Genomic DNA, 21649 nt, shown 5'->3' on the forward strand with positions numbered 1-21649 from the left:
AGGAGTTCCTGTCATGGCTCAGCGGAAACGAATCTGACTAGGAACCATGAGGTTGTGGGTTCGACCCCTGACCCTAATCAGTGGATTAAGGATCTGGCATTGCCATGAGCTGTGGTGTAAATCGAAGATGCGGCTCGGATCCCGAGTTGCTGTGGCTGTGGCGTAGGCCAGCAGCAACAGCTCCGATAAGACCCCTAGCCTGGGAACCTCCACATGCCGTGGGTGTGGCCCTAGAAAGACAAAAACAAACAAAAAAATAAATAAATAAAAATAAATGAAGGAATGTTAAAGACCCAGAGATTTTAAATGATTTGTTTAAGGTCATGTCACTGGCCTGGAACAAGCAAGAAGCATGGTGTCCTAGTTCTTTGTACAATATTAGCCAAAGTACATTTTCAGTAATTTCCATTAGTACTAAGAGAAATAGAAATCAAAGTTAACAAAGACACAAGAAACTTAAAGACCCAACGTCACATTCATCAATGAAAGGCAAGTTTTTTACACTCTGATTACATAATGGCTTGAGAGCATGTTTTAATTGACCTTATTACCTACACAATTGAGGATTAACTGCTTATTTTTTTTTTAATTTACTTCATTGAAGTATAGTTGATTCACTGTATAGTTTCTGCTCTACAGCAAAGTGATTCAGTTTTATATATGTATATGCTTTTTCATATTCTTTTTACATTATAATTTATTGTAGGATATTGAATATAGTTCCCTGGAAGCAGCTCTGTTTACTGAAGAAAAAAAAAAAAAAAAGTGGATTATTCTGCTGTCTTTCTAGAGCACAGTTAGGAGAAAGTGACTAGTATATCATTTATAACTCTAGCAATAACATGTGGTAGTGTATACTGTTTATAGTTCAGATATGAATTTGGATTTAAGGGATACCTTCAATACTTAGCTACAGTTTAGTCTAGTGGTGAAGAATGAACTGCATACTTTAGACAATTCATAAAAACTATTTATGAAGCTTGTTTGTATTCCTGCTAGACACATTTTATATATGTTATGTAATTATCACAGCAGCTCTGTGAGGTAGTTTCTTTTCCACTTGAAGGAATTGAGGTTCACTGATAATTTGTCCCAGTGGTAACTATGGGTGGCAAGCCTACAATTCAAGACAGTCTCCTTTCAACATCTTTGTTTTTTGGAGTTCCCGTCATGGTGCAGTGGAAACGAATTTGACTAGGAACGAATTTGACTAGGAACCATGAAGTTCGGGTTCGATCCCTGGCCTCACTCAGTGGGTTAAGGATCTGGTGATGCCATGAGCTGTGGTGTAGGTTGCAGATGTGGCTTGAATCCCACGTGACTGTGGCTGTGGCTGGCAGCTGTAGCTCCCATTGGACCCCTAGCCTGGGAATATGCTAGGGTGTGGCCCTATAAAGGAAAAAAAAAAAGCACCCCAAAAAACAAAACAAAGAAGCTTTCAGCCTGTCTGTTTTGTTACTTAGCTCTGTGTTACCAGACAGGAAGCTGAACAAGTGTCCTTTTAAGGTCTATGACAGTGCTGTATTCTTTTTTTTTTGCTTTTTAGGTCCGAACCCATGGCATAGGGAGGGTCCCAGGCTAGGGGTCGAATTGGAGCTATAGCTGCTGTCCTACACCACAGCCATAGCAACACCAGATCTGAGCCAAGTCTGTGACCTACACCATAGCTCACAGCAGCGCTGGATCCTCAACCCACTGAGTGATGCCAGGGATTGAACCCACAACCTCATGGCTCCTAGTCAGATTCGTTTCTGCTCTGCAATGATGGGAACTCCCAGTCCTGTGTTCTTAGATGGAGCTGTTGCATTGTTGGCTTAAAAAAAAAAAACAGTCCTGGGAGTTCCTGTTGTGGCCCAGTGGTTAACGAATCTGACCAGGAACCATGAGGTTGCAGGTTCGATCCCTGCCCTTGCTCAGTGGGTTAAGGATCCGGCGTTGCCGTGAGCTGTGGTGTAGGTCGCAGACGTGGCTCGGATCTGGCGTTGCTGTGGCTCTGGCGTAGGACAGTGGCTACGGCTCTGATTAGACCCCTAGCCTGGGAACCTCCATATGCCGTGGTAGCGGCCCTAGAAAAGGCAAAAAAAAAAAAAAAAAGAAAAAGAAAGAAAAATACAGTCCTGGCATATTGGAATCTAGCTCCAATGTTTGTATGTTTCCTTGTCTTTGGTTTTGTGATCCTAAAATGGTCAGAGACATGGAGAGCCTTTCCTAGACCTAGGGCGGGAGGTGGGGTCGGGGGGTGCCTTCCTTTTCTGCACCTTTCTTTGAGGGCAAGCTTTCCTTTCTCCATCGTAACTCAATGTAAATGCTCTGTCGGCGTAAGTGAACAGTGAGTGACCCTTTCGACAATTTTGTACTTCCCATCGTGATGATGTGCTTCACCTGGCATGATAATGTACACAAAATAGATGTTCCGTAAATAAGTTGCACAGACTTGAGCAGTGTCCTAGTCATAGCTATCTCAGCAGTGTGTCAGGAGACTTGCTCCATTTCCCCATCTCCCCAATGTGTGGGTTGATTTTCCTTTTTTGCTAAAGCAGAAGTATCAGTCATGTGAAAATAAAATGAGGTGAGATGTGATATATTCACTGAGTTGCAGAGCAGCAGAAATATACATGTGGTTACATGTATGCACGGCTATGCTGTTTTCAGGATTCCTTTCCTGTCATTGGCAAATAATGCCTTAGGACCCAGTATCTGGACCACCTCATTTAGGGTTCTGCAGTCAGGGCTTTGTGGCAGGTGGGATAGCTGGGTAGAACTCCTCAACCTGATGATTATACCTGTCTTTGTTTGGGTAGCTGTTTTTGGTAGTTTCTGCACAGCTCAGGCTCAGCCAATCAGATGGATGCTGAGTGTCATTTAATCAGTTTGGGCAAGTGCTAATGGTCGACCCTCAGCAAGGGGGTGCCTGATAGTGGTAAAAGAAATTCAAAAGGCTGCTTTGTCACGTATTTGGTTGATAGCTGTAGCAGATATTGGCGCATAAGGAGAAACACATGCAGTGGAATTTGTGCATCTTGGCCAAGAACAGGGTGGGATCTACAGGAATGAAAGATATAGTCAATAGCCTAGGGCTGTGAGAAAGGTGTAGGGGAACTTGGAGCTACAGCTGGCCTTTGAGTTTTCCCTTTTGGCTGACAAGGAAATTTGAGTTTTGTAAAGTAAAATGCCTAGTCCAAGATGACAGATGAGGGGAGAAAGCCTCAAACTGAAAAGAGATTGTGAAGTAGGAGGATGGGTACATGCAGGGTGGGAGTTAGGCCCTAGGCCAGGGGCAGTGCCCTCTGATGGCCATATCCAATGTCTGAGCCTGCCTTAGGCAGAGACTCTCCCACACTGGGCCGTAAGGGAAGGTGAATGTTAGAGACGAGTGTATGTGAATGCCTTTCAAGAAAAAGAGGAAACTTTTCCAGAAGAGGAAGGTATTTCTTTTATTTTTTTAGAGCTGCATCTGCAGCATATGGAAGTTCCCAGGCTACAGGTCAAATTGGAGCTGTAATGGCTGGCCTATGCCACAGCCACAGCAGTGTGGGATCCCAGCCGCATCTGCGACTTACACCACAGCTCACGGCAATGCCAAATCCTCAACCCACTGATTGAGGCCAGGGGTCGAACCTGCATCTTCATGGATACTAGTCGAATTTGTTACTGCTGAGCCACAATGGGAACTCCCAACATTTTCTGATCAGTCTAGCAGTTTGACGCCACTGGGGAAGTTTAGATATCCCACCTGAAGAGTTCAATGTTAAATATGTTTTATTAGCTCAAAATCTAGGTTTTATTGAACTTTTGAACCTTTTAAGTTGGCAGTGTTCTTAGTATCTTGGAGTATTCTGCCTGCAGCCCTGTTGAAGCAGGGGGTGTTAATGCAGTTGGGGTCTGCTTTCACTCCATTTTCATGGACTGCTGTGGGCAGTTTTTTTGTTTTGTTTTGTTTTGGTCTTTTTAGGGCATGTGGAAGTTCCTAGGCTAGTGGTTGAATCAGAGCTACAGCTGCTGGCATACACCACAGCCATAGCACGTGGGTCCTGAGCCGAGTCTGTGACCTACACCACAGCTCACGGCAACACGGGATCCTTAACCTACTGAGTGAGGCCAGGGATCGAACCCATAGCCTCATAGATCCTATTTGGTTCGTTACTGCTGAACCACAATGGGAACTCCCTGCTCTGGGCAGTTGTATGCAGGTATATTTTTGGGACCAGAGGAAAGTTTCTTTTGTTTCTGTTACTTGTGAATTAGAGGACAAAGTCCTTGCTTTTCCACTCAAAATTTCCCACCTTTTTTCAGGTACTATTTTGAAGCGCTGGAAGAAGAATTGGTTTGATCTGTGGTCAGATGGTCATCTGATCTATTATGATGACCAAACTCGGCAGAGTGTAGAGGATAAGGTCCACATGCCAGTGGACTGCATCAACATCCGCACAGGACATGAATGTCGGGGTAAGCGGGTCTGTCTGGGCTGGCCCCGTTGCCTCCCTTTCCCCATTCTTTGTGGGTGTTGATTCGTCTTCCTTACTCTGCTTTCATTTATAAACCAAAGAAGGGTTTCATCTGGGAAGAGGGAACCACATGAAACCAGGCACTTGGATTATGACCATATAGCTGGGGCAAATGAATTTTCTCATCTGAAATAGACCCATTAGTCCACTTTCCTTTTCTCATGGAGAAGGTGGTGGAGAACTAAAGAATCAAAGAGCTGGGAACCCAAAAGGATGGAGCCCTCCTAGGCAGTAGAGGTGTTGTGACTCAGAAACTGGCTTCTGCTTGATGTCAACTGCAGTCAGTTTCTTAAAATCCATGGTGTGTTGTTTTCCTGGAACCATGCCTCCTATTAATTTTGAAGAAATATATTTTTTTAAACAAGCATAGACTTTTCTATTTCTAATTAATGGCATGTATAGACTTTCTGTTTGTTTTATTAGCTCTGCTACTGTTTGGATTAGAGAATTGTCTGTAACCATTGGTGTTCATAAAACACAAGTCTCTAGGGCCAGCTGTTGAAGTTCTTACCTAAACCAGGCTCCGATATCATCAGCCTTACTTCTTGGTACACAGAGATACTTGGAACCTCTGATTTTTACTTTTTTGTCTTTTTGTTGTTGTTGTTGTTGTTGTTGTATGCTATTTCTTGGGCCGCTCCCACGGCATATGGAGGTTCCCAGGCTAGGGGTTGAATCGGAGCTGTAGTCACCGGCCTACGCCAGAGCCACAGCAATGGGGGATCCGAGCCACGTCTGCAACCTACACCACAGCTCACGCAACTCCGGATCGTTAACCCACTGAGCAAGGGCAGGGACTGAACCCTCAACCTCATGGTTCCTAGTCGGATTCGTTAACCACTGCGCCACAATGGGAACTCCTGATTTTTACTTTTAAAGCAGCTATCTACTTTGATGCTACCTGTGAATAAAAGCAGTAAATGTTTTGTTAATTGACGCTTTGCCACACTTTTCCTGTGCTTATTCTTCTAATGTCTGAGTTGTTTTGTACATCACCATGTGCGGATTGCCCTTCAGAAGAGACCTTCTTGTCACTCCTGCAGGAAGTTTAATTAGAAGGGAGTAATGATTCATGTGTTTGTGTCTGTAGAGCAGAACACAGATGTTTTATAATTGTAATGTACTGAAGTACTGGTCCTTTGCTTATCTGAGCTTTTACTTAAAAAGAAATCCTTAAAAAACCCCAACTATATTAATGTTATTTTATTCTATGTATTTCTCATAGATATTCAACCTCCAGATGGGAAGCCAAAAGACTGTATGCTGCAGATTGTTTGCCGAGATGGGAAAACCATCAGTCTTTGTGCAGAAAGCACAGATGATTGTTTGTAAGTTTTTTTCCAATGTGTTTAATTTAAGTATTTTGTGTTTTAATTTCCAGTTAGCAGGAAGGGAAAAAAATAGGAGTGGAGTTTTCCTGTTCTGTAGGCAGCAGAATAAGTAACTCAGAGGATATGTGAAAGAAATTAACAGAGTCTTAGACCCTGTCTGGTAACTGCCTCTCCAGAACTGCCCGGGGGAAGGATCACGTTATAGTGGGCATGGAGGAAATGTTAGCATACAGACGCTTTGCACTCTTATTTTTTTCATTACTAACTGTATATTGGGTGATGGGCATAGCTGAATGTGTTCCTAAATCTTCTTTGTATTTAAATGTCTCCTTAAAAAGCATGAACATCTATATTATTCAGGCTTTTCTTTCTTTTGCTGATTCTTACTCCTAATCTGTCATTTCTGAAGAAGGGATATGGAACCATAGAAGGGAAGCTCAACTTTATTAATTCTCAGCCTATTAACATTAATATTGATGTTGGATCAGAATCTAAAACACTGATTAAATGGAATCTAGGAGAATTTTTTTTTTTTTCTTCTCCTTTTAGGGCTGCAGTCAAGGCATATGGAGGTTCCTAGGCTATGGGTCAAATTGGAGCTGTAGCTGCTGGCCACAGCCACAGCCACGTCAGATCTGAGCTGCATCTGCGACCTACACCATAGCTTACGGCAATGCCAGATCCTTAACCCCTTGAGGGAGGCCAGGGATTGAACCCGTAACCTCATGGTTACTAGTCGGATTTGTTTCTGCTGCACCACAATGGAAACTCCTGGAAGAAGAATTTTTTTTTCTGTCCATACTGTACCACTACTGTAGGTTAACTCTGGACATTATTGAGAATTCACTAACAGAGATGATTTTAATATTCCTATATATTAAAATATTCATATATATGGACACTTCCATAAAATCCAGCTGACCAATTTGTTAGATGCTTGGCCCTGCATTTTATATATACATTCATTCTCAATATAGGCATTTATTCCATGCTGAACTCTAGGATTTATTTTAAATCCCATATATAGTTTCTTTTTTACATTCTTGTATTTATTAGTGAATCTGTATGGCTCTTTTTTTTTTCCCCCTTAAATGGCACTCTTGGGAAAAGATGTAGTTTTCCTAAAGACTGATGGAGAAATGACCACTTGTCAGGCCAGTTTGCTCCTTTTTTATAAACTGAATATATATTTTTACTATTTAATAATTTAAGCTTATGTATATTGACATTTACTTTGCACTGGGCATTGTGCTAGCTGCTTTATATATATTGCTTAATCTTTTCCACTTCTTATAATGTGGATACTGTTCCTTTTGTAGGAAATTGAGGTAAAGTGGCTTTCTGTGTCAGTTTTTTAATTCTCTTGTAATAAATTAGCACAAGCTTAGTGGCTTCAAACAGTATCATTTTGTGATTACATTTCTAGAGGGTAGAGTTCTAGGTCTCACAGTATTGGCAGGGCCATGACCCTTTCTGAAGTCTCTAGGGGAGAATGTTTCCTTGCATTTTCCACCTTTTATTTTTTATTTATTTATTTATCTTTTGTCTTTTCAGGGCCGCACCCGCAGCATATGGAGGTTCCCAGGCTAGGAGTTGAATCGGAGCTGTAGCTCCCAGCCTACGCCACAGCCACAATGCCAGATCCGAGCCGCATCTGTGATCTACACCACTGAGCAAGGCCAGGGATCGAACCTGCATCTTCATGGATGCCAGTCAGATTCATTACCGCTGAGCCACAACGGGAACACCTACAGCTTTTAGAGGCATCTTGTGCCCGTTGGCTTCTGTGCTGAGCCCTTTTAGTGTTGTCATCTGTCTGGTTCTCTGTAGCTGGGGCAGGTCATATGCTTTTAAGGACTTAAAGTATGGTTTTGAGCCAGCCTCATTTATCCAGGGTAGTCTCCATTTCAAGGTCGTTAATCTTAAGTTCAGCGGCAGAGTCCCTTTGCTCTGTGAGGTAACATTTTCATAGGTTCTGGGGGTTAGAATGTGGACCTCTGTGGGGAAAATTCATCATTCTGCCTAAAGTACTTCCAAGGCCCTGGAGCTAAGAGACTAGACTCACATCTCAACCTTTGTCTTTATAGCCTTTTGTAATAAGCAAACAAAACCAAAATAAATATAACCTTTTGTTTTTAACAGCTCTCTTCTATTGTTTGCTGCACTATCATATATATATGGAATGTTCCATTAAGTAGTAGTGGAAGAAATATCTAGAATTTAAATTTTAGAATAGTTACAGAAAACATGGGAGGTTTTGTTATAGAAGAGGGAGAAGGGGTAGAAGTATGCTGAAGGACATGCCTTGTTTGGCGTGGAAGAGTAGGTGGGTCAGAGGAGGCTGACTTTTCCTTAATCTATATGGGAAAATAAAGATTTAAATATGTGTCTAATTTTAAGGGTACAGTTAGGGAGAGAGCAATGGAGGATAATACTAGGAGAATAAAAAGGAACAGAAAATATTTCTCATTAAAAAAAAACAACAACAGGTGGAGTTCCCGTTGTGGTGCAATGGAAACAAATCCGACTAGGAATCATGAGGTTGTGGGTTCGATCCCTGGCCTCACTTAGTGGGTTAAGGATTCGGCAATGCCATGAGCTATGGTGTAGGTCGCAGACAAGGCTCGGATCCAGCACTGCTGTGGCTGTGGTGTAGGCTGGCACCTACAGCTCCGATTAGACCCCTAGCCTGGGAACCTCCATATGCTGTGGGTGAGGCTCTAAAAAGACCAAAAAAAAAGAAAAACACACGAAAAACTTAAAGCATGACAGGATATGAAGTAGCAGTGGTATCTATGATCTCAATAAATGTGAGTTGCTTAAATTCCCTTTAAAAAGGATATGATCTGAGGTTGGGCAGAAAATTCAAAGTCCAGCTGTTTATTCTCTTAATAAGAAACACATTTGAAATAAAATGACACAGAAAGGTAAAAAAGCAAAGACAGGAGACTATTCGTTTCTTGTGGCTGCTGTAACAAAGTACCCCAAACTAGGTAATTTAAAACAACAAATTTATTCTCTCACAGAAGCTAGAAGTCTAAAATCATGTGTCAGTGGAACAGCCCTGCTAAGACTATAGGTAGAATCCTTGGCCTTTTTCTAGTTTGGGTTGTGGCCAGTTATCCTTGGTGTTCTTTGGCTTGCAGATGCATCACTCCAGTATCTGCCTGTGTAGCAACATGTTATTCTCATGAGTGTTTGTTTTTTTTTTTTTTTTGTCTTTTTGCTATTTCTTGGGCCGCTCCCGCGGCATATGGAGGTTCCCAGGCTAGGGGTCGAATTGGAGCTGTAGCCACTGGCCTATGCCAGAGCCACCGCAACGCGGGATCCGAGCCACGTCTGCAACCTACACCACAGCTCACGGCAATGCCGGATCGTTAACCCACTGAGCAAGGGCAGGGACCGAACCTGCAACCTCGTGGTTCCTAGTCGGATTCGTTAACCACTGCGCCACGACGGGAACTCCTCATGAGTGTTTTTATGCACCATACAGACATGTGTATGCTCACCATCCATCCAACTAGTTACCTTCTTCATCTCCTTTCCTTAGGATATAGTCTATGTGAGAACAGAGGTTTGTTCCTTTTGTGCCTTTTTATTATTATTATTATTATTTGCCTTTTTTTTAGGGCCGTACCTGTGGCTTATGGAGGTTCCCAGGCTAGGGGTCAAATTGGAGCTATAGTCACTGGCCTACGCCACAGAGCAACGAGGAGAACTCCTGTGCCTTTTTATGTCTGTATAGTCAAGAAGGGCTGTCAGAGGTATACTTACCATTCATGGGGTACAAGCCCAACTAAAAAATGAATCACTGGCATGGGGGAAAGACTTGATACTCTCCGTGAAAGTAGGGGAAAAATATTAAAGAGGAGAAAAGAACAGAGCTATGTTACAAAGATTAAGAGAGCTTATTAGAAAGATTATTGATGCCTGGAAAGTATAGAACCCAAAAAAGTTGTTAGAAATTTGATTCAAGAAAGATATTCTGGGGAGTTCCTTTCGTGGCTCAGTGGTTAATGAAGCCAACTAAGAACTATGAGGTTGCAGGTTCAATCCCTGGTTGCTGTTAGCTGTGGTGTAGGTTGCAGACTCGTAGGCCGGTGATTAGACCTCTGATTAGACCCCTAACCTGGGAACCTCCATATGCCGTGGCTGTGGCCCTAGAAAAGCCAAAAAAGAAAAAAGAAAAATATTCTGAAATGGTAGAACTGGATTTGTAGACCAAAGGCCATACTGGACTCTCCCACATGATGCAGTAACAGCAAAAAATCCAGATACAGCATATAAATAATCCAATATGATAACCTTCAGCAAAATGAATGACAGTAGTGTATTGTTTAAAAATCTGTTGGGAAAGTTTATAACCTCAGTGCATTCATTAGAAAATCAGAACATTTGGGAGTTCCTGTCGTGGCGCAGTGGTTAACGAATCTGACTAGGAACCATGAGGTTGCGGGTTCGATCCCTGCCCTTGCTCAGTGGGTTAATGATCCGGCATTGCCGTGAGCTGTGGTGTAGGTTGCAGATGCGGCTGGGATCCCGCGTTGCGGTGGCTCTGGCGTAGGTCGGTGGCTACAGCTCCGATTCGACCCCTAGCCTGGGAACCTCCGTATGCCGCGGGAGCGGCCCAAGAAATAGGAAAAAGACAAAAAACAGAAGAAGAAAAAGAAAATCAGAACATTTGAAAATAACTTAGCGAAACTTTCACCTCAAGAAAGATAGTAAAACAGAAAGGAATTGATAAAGATAAGAGGGATAAAGCATAAGAAAAGTGAAGGGATGTAGGGGAGGGAGACAAACTTTTGAGATTTAAGATTTATGTATCTAGTTTTTGTGATCACATAGGGGAAAGTTGGTAGGAGTAGAATTTGTTAGCCCCTTTTTCCACGGACATTGGGTAATACTCACTGAAATCAATTATATCTTTTGACCTAGCAATTTCACTCTGGACTCTTTCCTGTAGAAATGATTACATAAGGGTGAAGATGTTGGAGTTCCCATCATGGCTCAGTGGTTAGCGAATCCGACTAGGAACCATAAGGCTGCCGGTTTGATCTCTGGCCTCGCTCAGTGGGTTAAGGATCCAGCATTGCTGTGAGCTGTGGTGTAGGTCGCAGATGCGGCTTGGATCCCGAGTTGCTGTGGCTGTGGTGTAGGCCGGCAGCAACAGCTTTGATTAGACCCCTAGCCTGGGAACCTCCGCATGCCGAGGGAGTGGCTCCAGAAAAGGCAAAAAGACAAAAAAAAAAAAGAGTGTAGATATAATAAGGATGTTAATAGCATTATTTTCATATATGACAGGCTCATAGCTAACATCATATTGAACAATGAAATGCTGAAAACTTTCCGTTTAATATCAGGAATAAAACAATGTTGCCCACACTTCTATACCAGTTCTATTTAACATAGTACTGGAAGTCTTGGCCAAAGCAGTTAGGCAAGAAAAAGCAATAAAAGGCATTCATATCAGAAGGAAGGAATAAAGTTTTCTGTTTATAGATTTTATGATTTTATATATAGAAGACCCTAAAAACTCCACCAAAAAAACTATCAGACCTAATAAACCAGTTCAGTAAAATTGTAAGATATAAAATCAAAATAAAAAAATCATTTGCATTTCTGTACCTAACAACTATCTGAAAAAGAAAACAGTCCCATTTATAGTAGTTTCATAAATAATAAAACACTTAAATCCAACCAAGGAGATGAAAGATCTATGGACTGAAAACTGCAAGACATTGATGAAAGAAATTGAAGAAGACAAATAAATGCAAAGATACTTCATGTTAATGGATTGGGAGAACTAATGGATTGGGAGGACTAATATTGTTAGAATTTCTGTACTACCAAAGCCACCTGTAGATTCAGTGCAGTTCCTATCAAACTTTCAGTGACAGTTTTTTTTTTTTTTTGCTTTTTTAGCGGCACGTGGAGGTTCTCAGGCTAGGAGTCGAATTGAAGCTACAGCAACACAGGATCCAAGCCACATTTGAGACCTACATCACAGCTCATGGCAATGCTGGATCCTTAACCCACTGATCGAGGCCAGGGATTGAACCTGCAACCTCATGGTTCCTAGTCAGATTCATTTCTACTGCACCATGATGGGAACTCCTGTAACAGTTTTTACAGACATAGATAAAACAGTCCTGAAATTCCTAAGGAAATACCCATCATGGCTCAGCAGAAACGAATCTAACTAGTGTCCATGAGCATGCAGGTTCAATTCCTGGCCTCAATCAGTGGGTTAAGTAATTTTGGGCTTTGTTTGTTGTTCCTTCTCTAGTTGTTTTAGGTGCAAAGTTAGGTTATGAACTTTTTCTTGTTTCCTGAGATAAGATTGTATTGCTGTAAACTTCCCTTTAAGAACTGCTTTTGCTGTGTGCCAGTAGGTTTTGGATTGTTGTATCTTTATTGTCATTTGTCTCTAAGTATCTTGATTTTCCTCAGTTGTTCATTGGTTGTTCAGTAGCATGTAGAAATCGATTGCATTTCTATGTACTAACAATGAAATATCAGAAAGAGAAATTAGGGAAGCCATCCCATTTACCATTGCACCAAAAAGCATAATATACCTAGGAATAAACTTAACTAAAGAGACAAAAGACCTATACTCTGAAAACTATAAGACACTGATGAAAGAAATCAGAGATGACACAAACAGATGAGATACACCATGCTTTTGAATTGGAAGAATCAATAGTATCAAAATGACTATACTACCCAAGGCAGTCTACAGATTCAGTGCAATCCTTATGAAATTAGCAAGAACATTCTTCACAAAACTAGAACAAAATATTTTAAAATTTGTATGGAAACACAAAAGACCTCAAATTGCCAAAGCAATATTGAAGAAGAAAAAAACAGAAATGGAGGATTCAAGTTCCTAGACTTCTGACTATACTACGAAGCTACAGCTATCAAAACAGTTATGTTACTGGCACCAAAATAGAAATATAGATCAATGGGACAGGAGAGAAAGCCCAGAAATAAACCCAAGCGCCTATGGTCAACTAATCTATGACAAAGGAGGCAAGAACAGAAAGTGGAATAAAGATAGTCTCTTCAGTAAGTGGTGCTGGGATAACTGGCCAGCTACATGGAAAAGAATAAAATTAGAACATTCTCTAAAACCATATACAAAGTAAACTCAGTGTATTAAAGACCTAAATATAAGGCCAGGTACTGTAAAAGTCCTAGAGGAAAACAGGCAGCTGTGATTTAGATTACAGATGTGGCTTGGATCTGATGTGGCTGTGGCTGTGGTGTAGGTCAACAGCTACAGCTCTGATTTGACCCCTAGCCTGGAAACCCTCATATGCCACAGGTGTGACTCTAAAAAAAAAGGAAGAAACTCTTGTGGAACCACAAAGGACCCCAAATATCCAAAGCAGTCCTGAGATAGAACAACAAATCTGGAGGCATCACAATTCCTGATTTCAGTTTTTATGACAACGCTCTAGTAAGCAAAACAGTATGTTGCTAGCTTAAAAGTAGACATGTAGACCAATGGAACAGAATCAAGAGCCCAGAAGTAAACCTATGCATGTGTGGTCAACTGATATATGACATAGGAGCCAAGAATATTCACTGGCGAAAGGACAGTTTCCTGGACATTCCTCTTGGGTGTCCAGCACCTAAATGATGTTGGGAAACCTGGATATTGACATAATAAAGAATGAAATTGGTCCCTTGTCTTGATCACTCAGAAGAATTAACTTGAAATGGATTAAAAACTTAAATGTAAGACCTTGAACTGTAAAACTATTAGAAGAAAACATGGGGGAAAAGATCTTTGACATTGGTCTTGGCAGTGATTTTGGCTATGACACCAAAAGTATAAGCAACAAAAGCAGAAGTAAAAAGATTGGAATTACATTAAACTAAAAAGCTTCTGCACAGTGAAAGAAACAGAAAAATGAAAAGACTTCGTAATGGAATAGGAGAAAGTATTTGCAAATAATTTATGTGCTAAGTGTTTAATATCTAAAATATGTAAGGAACTCATACAATTCTATAGCATTAAAGCAAACCAATTAAAAAATGGGAAAGGACTTGAATAGATTTTTTTTTTTTTTTTGCCTTTTCTAGGGCCGTTCCCATGGCATATGGAGGTTCCCAGGCTAGGGGTTGAATCGGAGCTGTAGCCGCCAGCCTACGCCAGAGCCACAGCAACGTGGGATCCGAGCTGCATCTTCGACCTACACCACAGCTCACAGCAACGCTCACTGATCCTTAACCCACTGAGCAAGGGCAGGGACCGAACCCACAACCTCATGGTTCCTAGTCGACTTCGTTAACCACTGAGCCACGATGGGAACTCCTTAAATAGATATTTTTCCAGAGATGCTCAACATCACTCATAATCAGGGTTGTGCTAATCAAAACCAAAATGAGATCACCTCACCCCTTAGAATGGCTGTTTTCAAAAAGGCAAAAGCTAAGTGTTGGTGAGGATGTGGAAGAAAAGGGAACCCTATGTACTGTTGTTGGTGGGCATGTACATTTGTGCAGCCACCGTGGAAAACAGCATGGAGGCTCCTCAAAAAACTGAAAGTAGGACTACCATATGATTCCTCAGGTACCACTTCTAGGTATATATCTGAAGGAAATTAAATCATTGTCTCAAAGAGCTAGCCACACCACCTTGTTTCTTGCATTATGCATAGTAGCCAAGAAATGGAAACGCTCAGGTGTCTGACAATGGATGAATTGATAAATATGTAAGCAAAACACACACACAGACTTGTGCATGTGTGGGCAATGGAATATTAATCAGCTGTGAAAAAGGAAATGCCGCCTTTATGTCAGCACAAATTGACTTTGAGGGCATTATGCTGAGTGAAGTAAGTCAGACAAAGAAAAATACTGTGTGTTCTTACTTAATATGTAGCATCTAAAAAAGCCAAGCTCATGGAAGTGGAGAGTATAGTGGTATTTGCCAGGGGTTGAGGGAAATGGAGAGATGTTGGTCAAAGGGTATAAACTTCTAGCTATAAGATGAATAAATATTGGGCATCTATTGCACAGCATAGTGACTGTAATTAATAATGCTATATTATATACTTGGAAACTTAAGAGGGTAGATCTTAAATGTTATCACCAGAAAAAATAATCATGTGCTCCAGTTAAAAGACATAGAGTGGCAGACTGGATGAAAAAACGAGCCTATGATATGGTGTCTGTAAGAAACTCACCTTAGGGCAAAGGGCACATATAAATTGAAAGTGAGGGGTTGGAAAAAGATATTTCATGGGGATGGAAAAGACAGGGAAACGGGAGTTGTAATACTCAGACAAAATAGACTTTAAAACAAAGGCCATAGGGAGTTCCTATTGTGGCTCAGGGGTAACAAACCTGACTAATATCCGTGAGAATGTGGTTTTGATCCCTGGCCCCACTCAGTGGGTTAAGGATCTGGTATAGCTGTGAACTGTGGTGTAGGTCGCAGATGCGGCTCGGATCCTGCGTTGTTGTGGCTATAGCGTAGACCAGCAGCTACAGCTCCAGTTTGACCCCAAGCCTGGGAACTTCCATATGCTGCACATGTGGCCCTTAAAACAAATGAACAAAAAATGAAGGCCATGAAGAAAGGCAAAGAAGGGCACTATTTAGTGATAAAAGGATCAATTCAAGAAGAGGATGTTATACTTATCAGTATATGTGTCCCTAATGTAGGAGCACCCAGTTACATAGAACGAATACAGACATAAAAGGAGAAATTGATGAGAATACAATAATTGTAGGATGCTTTAACACCCCACTCAGAACAATGGACAGATCCTCTAGACAGAAAGTCAGTAAGGCAACAGAGATCCTAAATGAGGCAATAGAAAAGTTATACTTGACATTTTCAGGACATTACATCCACAAAAATCAGAATATATATTCTTTTCCAAGTGCACATGGAACCTTCTCAAGGATTAACCACATACTGGGGCACAAAATTAACCTCAACAAGTTTAAGAGTATAAAAGTTATTTCAGGCATCTTCTTTGATGACAATGGTATGAAACTAGAAATCAACCACAGGAAAAGAAATGAGAAAAAACTGACTACCTGGAGACTAAACAACATGCTAGTAAAAAAAAATGGGTCAATGAGGAAATCAAAAGATAAATTGAAAAACACTTCGAGACAGGTGATAATGAAAACACAGCCATTCAAAATCTATGGGATGTCACAAAAGCAGTTTTTAGAGGGAAATTCATAGGCCTTCCTCAGAAAATAAGAAAAATCTAATCAACAACTTAATCCACCACCTAAAAGAGTTAAAAAAGAAAAACATAACCTAAAATCAGCAGAAGGAAGGAAATCATAAAGATCAGAGAGGAAATCAATGAAATAGAGATTCAGATTTTTTGTTGTGACTCAGTGGTTAACAAATCTGACTAGTATCCATGAGGATGCAGGTTCAATTCATGGCCTTGCTCAGTGGGTTAAGGATCCAGCGTTGCCATGAGCTGTGGTGTAGGTGGCAGACAGCTCAGATCCTGTGTGGCTGTGGCTTAGGCTGGCAGCTGCAGCTCTGATCAGCTCCTAGCCTGGGAACTTCCATATGCTGTGGGTGGCCCTAATAAGCAAAAAAAAAAAGGAAACAAAACAAAAAAACGTATATGTGTGTATATATATATACAGATCCAAAAAACAACAGAGAAAAATCATAAAACCAAATTTTCAAAGAGCTGGTTCTTTGAAAGGGTAAACAAAGTTGACATACCTCTGGGCAGACTCACCAGGAAGAGGAGAGAACTCAAAATAAGTGAAAAAAGAGAAATCTAAATGGATACTGCAGAAATACAAAAAACCATGAGAATACTCTGAATAGTTACATGCCAACAAATTTGACGACCTAGAAGTGGACAACTTTCTAGAGATATACAGCCCTCCAAAACTGAATCAAGAAGCAGATCAGTTGAACAGACCAATAACTAGAAATGAAATTGAATATGTAATAAAAACATTCCCTACCAACAAAAGTCCAGGACCAGATGGCTTCACAGGTGAATTCTACCAAACATACAGAGAGGAATTTATACCCATTCTTCTTAAAATTTTCCAAAAGGGTGAAGAAAGAATAATCCCAAAGAGATTGTATGAAGCCACCATCACCCTAATACCAAAACTAAAGATAACTACCGAAAAAGAAAACTGTAGGCCAATATCTTTTATGACTATAGATGCAAAAATTCTCAAAATTTAAGCTAACTGAATCCAACAACACGAAAAAAGATCATGCACCACCACCAAGTGGGATTTATCCCAAGATCACAAGAATGGTTCATTATATGCAAATCAAAAAGCTGAAAGCCTTCCTGCTAAAATCTGGAGCAAGATAAGGATGCCCACTCTTAGCACTTTTACTCAGCATGGTATTGGAAGTACTATCCACAGCACTCAGACAAACAAAAGAAATAAAAGGTATCCAAATTGGAAGAGAAGAGGTAAAGTTGTTGCTCTATGAAAGTGACAAGATACTATATATAAAAAACCCCTAAGGACTCCACATAAAAACTACTCTAACTGATCAGTGAATTCAGCAAAGTAGCAGGATACAAGATTAACATTAAGAAATCTATTGCAGTTCTGTGTACAAACAATGAAATGTTAGAAATATAAAAATACATTTCAAAATCACACCTCCCAAAAATAAATACCTAGGAGTAAACCTGACCAAGGAGGTGAAAGACGTACATGCTGCAAACTGTAAAACATTAATCAAGGAAATTAAGGTGGATAATCAAGGAAATTAAAGAGGATTCAAAGAGGAGTTCCCGTCGTGGCGCAGTGGTTAACGAATCCGACTAGGAACCATGAGGTTGTGGGTTCGGTCCCTGCCCTTGCTCAGTGGGTTAACGATCCGGAGTTGCCGTGAGCTGTGGTGTAGGTTGCAGACGCGGCTCAGATCCCGCGTTGCTGTGGCTCTGGCGTAGGCCGGTGGCTACAGCTCCGATTCAACCCCTAGCCTGGGAACCTCCACATGCCGCGGGAGCGGCCCAAGAAATAGCAACAACAACAACAACAACAAAAAGACAAAAAAGACAAAAAAAAAAAAAAAGAGGATTCAAAGAAATGGAAAGATATCCATACTCCTCCATTGGAAGAATTAATATCATTAAATTGCCATACTACCCAAAGCAAATTACAGATTTAATGCAATCTCTGTCAAATTACCCATGACATTTTTCACAGAACTAGAATAAATAATTCAAAAATTGATATGGAATCATAAAAGACCCAGAGGTGCGAAATCAATCTTGAGGGAAAAAAAACCAAGCAGGAGGCATAACTCTCCCAGACTTCTGACCATATCCAAAGGTACATTAATCAAGACATTGTGGTAGTGGTACAAATACAGACATATGGGGGAGTTCCTGTTGTGGCTTAGTGGTAACAAACCTGACCAGTATCCATGAGGAAGTGGGTTTAATCCCTGGCCTTGCTCAGTGGGTCAAGTGTCTGGTGTTGCCATGAACTGTGGTGTAGGTCACAGGATGCAGCTCAAATCTTATGTTGCTGTTGTGTAGGCTGGCTGCTACAGCTCCGATATGACCTCTAGTCTGGGAACTTCCATATGCTGTGGGTGCAGCCCTTAAAAGCACAGAAAAAAACAACAACAGACATATGGACCAATGGAACAAAATAGAGAACCCGAAAATAAACCCAGACACCTATGGTCAGTTAATCTTTGACAAAGAAGGCAAGAATGTAAAATGGGAAACAGTTTCTTCAGCAAGTGGTGCTGGGAAAACTGGCTAGCTGCATGTAAATAATGAAACTAGAACACACCCTTGTACTGTGAACAAAAATAAACTCAAAATGGCATAAAGATTTAAAAATAAGACACCATAAAACTCCTAGAAGGGACATAGGCAAAACATTCCTGACCTCAACCTTACAAATGTTTTCTTAGGTTAGTCTCCCAAGGCAATAGAAATAAAAGCAAAAATAAACCAGTGGGACCTAATCAAACATAGAAGCTTTTGCAGAGCAAAGGAAACCATAAAAAAGGTGAAAAGACAGCCTTTGGAAGGGGAGAAAATAGTTTCAAAAGATGTAACCGATAAGGGCTTAATTTCCAAAATATACAAGTAACTCATACAACTCAACAGCAGAGAAACAACCCAGTCAAAAAGTGGGCAGAAGACCTGAATAGACATTTCTCCAAAGAAGACATACAGATAGCCAGTAGGAACATGAAAAAAAGCTCAACATCACTAATATTAGAGAAATGCAAAACTACAATGAAGTACCACCCCACGCCGGTCAGAACAGCCATCATTAATAAAACTATAGATAACAAATGCTGGAGAGGTTGTGGAGAAAAGGGAACCCTCCTACACTGTTGGTGGGAATGTAAATTGGTACAACCATTATGCAAAACAGTATGGAGCTACCTCAGAAAACTAAATATAAAACAACCATATGACCCAGCAATCCCACTCCTGGGCACATATGTGGACAAAACTTTCATTCAAAAAGATACATGTGCCCCTATGTTCATTGCAGCACTATTGACAATAGCCAAGACATGGTAACAACCTAAATGTCCAACAACATAAATGAGAAGATGTGGTACATGTACACAACGGAATACTACCCAGCCATAAAAAGAACACAGTAAAGCCATTTGTAGCAACATGGATGGAACTAAAGACTCACAGTAAGTGGTGTAAGTCAGAAAGAGAAATATACCATATGGTATCACATATCTGGAATCTAATATATAGCACAGATGAACCTATCTGCAGAAAAGCAGCTCATGGACATGGAGAATAGACTTGTGGTTGCCAAGAGGGAGTGGGATGGACTGGGAGTTTGGGGTTGGTGGATGCAAACTATTGCATGTTGGGGTGGACATGCAATGAGATCCTGCTGTATAGCACGGGGAACTATATCTAATCACTTGTGATGGAACATGATGGAGGATAATGTGAGAAAAAGAATGTATATATATTTATAACTGGGTCACTTTGCTGCACAGCCAAAATTGTCACAACATTGTAAATCAAGTATAATAAAGTCCCATTAAAATCCCCATAAAAAATAATGACATATGTATTATAGATTTATTTCTTTCCATATTATATAGTCCTAGTGCATGTCTCAAATGAGTCGATTGAATCTCTCAAATGAGTTAATACGATAGGCAAGTGCTAGAGACATTTTTCTTTTTTTTCTTAAGGGCTGCAGCTGTGGCATGTGGAAGTTCTCTGGCTAGGGGTTGAATTGGGGGTGCAGCTGCTGGCCTATACCACAGCCACAGCAGCACATGATTCCAGCTGCGTTTGTGACCTACACTACAGCTCAAGCAACACTGGATCCTTAACCCACTAACCGAGTCCAGTGACTGAACCTGCATCCTCATGGATACTAGTTGGGCTTGTAACCTGCTGACCCACAACAGTAACTCAAAGATCTGTTATTAAAACAAGCTTTTTCAGGAGTTCCTGATGCCAGTGCACTTTTCAGGACTGCTGAGATAGTTGTTGGATTGCCTCAAATTAAAGTAACTCTTTTTTTTTTTTTTTTCTTCCAGGGCCTGGAAATTCACACTCCAGGATTCCAGGACAAACACAGTAAGTTGCTAATGGCAGTTACCTGTAATGTTTTCACGTAGTCTTGCTGTAAGACACAGGAGAAAAATAGATTAAGAAGGGAAGTGGGGAAGATGGGTTTCTTGGCCATCCTGCCCGGGGTGAGTGAGCAGAGATAGGCAGGCTGTGTTTCACTGACACATAATCCATTGAGGAAGCTGGCATTTGACAAACATTTTGACTGGAGGAGCTCTTTTAACACAGGCACACTGGTTCCAGTGTTGTGTTCTAGAAGTGCTGCACGAAGATTTGCAGCACTTTGAGTTCTGCTATGGTTTACAGAGTGGGTCCTTTCCATGTATAGCATCTCAACCTGTGAAACAAATGTTGGGGGCTTTGTCCTTGTCTGTAGTTCTTCTAAGTCTCTGAGACAGTAAATGCCATTTGTGAGCCTAGTGATGCCTCTTTGTGTTTGTCAGGGAATCAAAGGCAGCTTACTCTGTGGTCAGTGTTTTCATTCTTCAGACAGTATTTTCTCTTTTCCTTTATCTCTCTAAAGAAAAAAATAAGGTAGGTGGAGCTCCTAAAAGAATTTGTGCAGGTGGGAAAAGAAAGTAAAAAGACCTAATATCCGAATGTTGTTTTTTCCTAATTTTGTTATCCTGAGAGTATTCTCCCCCCCCCCCCCCGAGCTTACTCTGCAGCTCCAGTAACCTCTTCTTTGATGAAAATCCTTTACCTGAATGAAATTAGTATTGATAATTCATGTAGTTTGGGGCGGGATCTAAGGTGATTCTTTATATGGATTTTTTTCTTTTCTTTTTTGTCTTTTTAGGGCCGCACCTGCAGCATATGGAGGTTCCCAGGCTAGGGGTCTAATTGGAGCTGTTGCTGCCGGCCTATGCCATAGCCACAGCAATGCCAGATCTGAGCTGCTTCTGCGATCTACACCACAGCTCACAGCAACGCCGGATCCTTGATCCACTGAGCGAGGCCAGGGATTGCACCCGCAACCTCATGACTCCTAGTCAGGTTCGTTTCCCCTGCGCCATGACGGGAACTCCTGGATTTTTTTTGTAAAGAATACATCTATATACTTTTGTTTTCCACTGGGGAGTAATTTAATGAAAGATTTTTTGAAGTGCAAAAACAAGACAGTGTAGAGCATACCCCTGACTGCTGTATTTCAGACTGTAGGATTTTTACTTGTGAAGAGAAGGGTTGTTGAGAGCGTTGTAACTTCTAAGAGGCCTGGGTAAGGATGGAGCCTCTGTGG

At 41.0% G+C, this 21649-nt stretch overlaps 1 protein-coding gene across 2 annotated transcripts in view; it reads left to right on the forward strand.

The window, feature by feature from the left end:
• PLEKHB2 (pleckstrin homology domain containing B2) overlaps positions 1 to 21649 on the forward strand; it is a 60793-nt gene that overhangs the window by 17190 nt on the left and 21954 nt on the right. For both annotated transcript variants that reach the window (XM_021076267.1, XM_021076266.1), the window contains exons 3-5: positions 4294 to 4446; positions 5731 to 5833; positions 20376 to 20415. In XM_021076267.1, coding sequence (XP_020931926.1) covers positions 4294 to 4446; positions 5731 to 5833; positions 20376 to 20415 — 296 coding nt within the window. The remainder of the gene's footprint in view (positions 1 to 4293; positions 4447 to 5730; positions 5834 to 20375; positions 20416 to 21649) is intronic.

The sequence above is a fragment of the Sus scrofa genome, chromosome 15 (assembly GCF_000003025.6).
Source record: "Sus scrofa isolate TJ Tabasco breed Duroc chromosome 15, Sscrofa11.1, whole genome shotgun sequence".
Classification (NCBI taxonomy): domain Eukaryota; kingdom Metazoa; phylum Chordata; class Mammalia; order Artiodactyla; family Suidae; genus Sus; species Sus scrofa.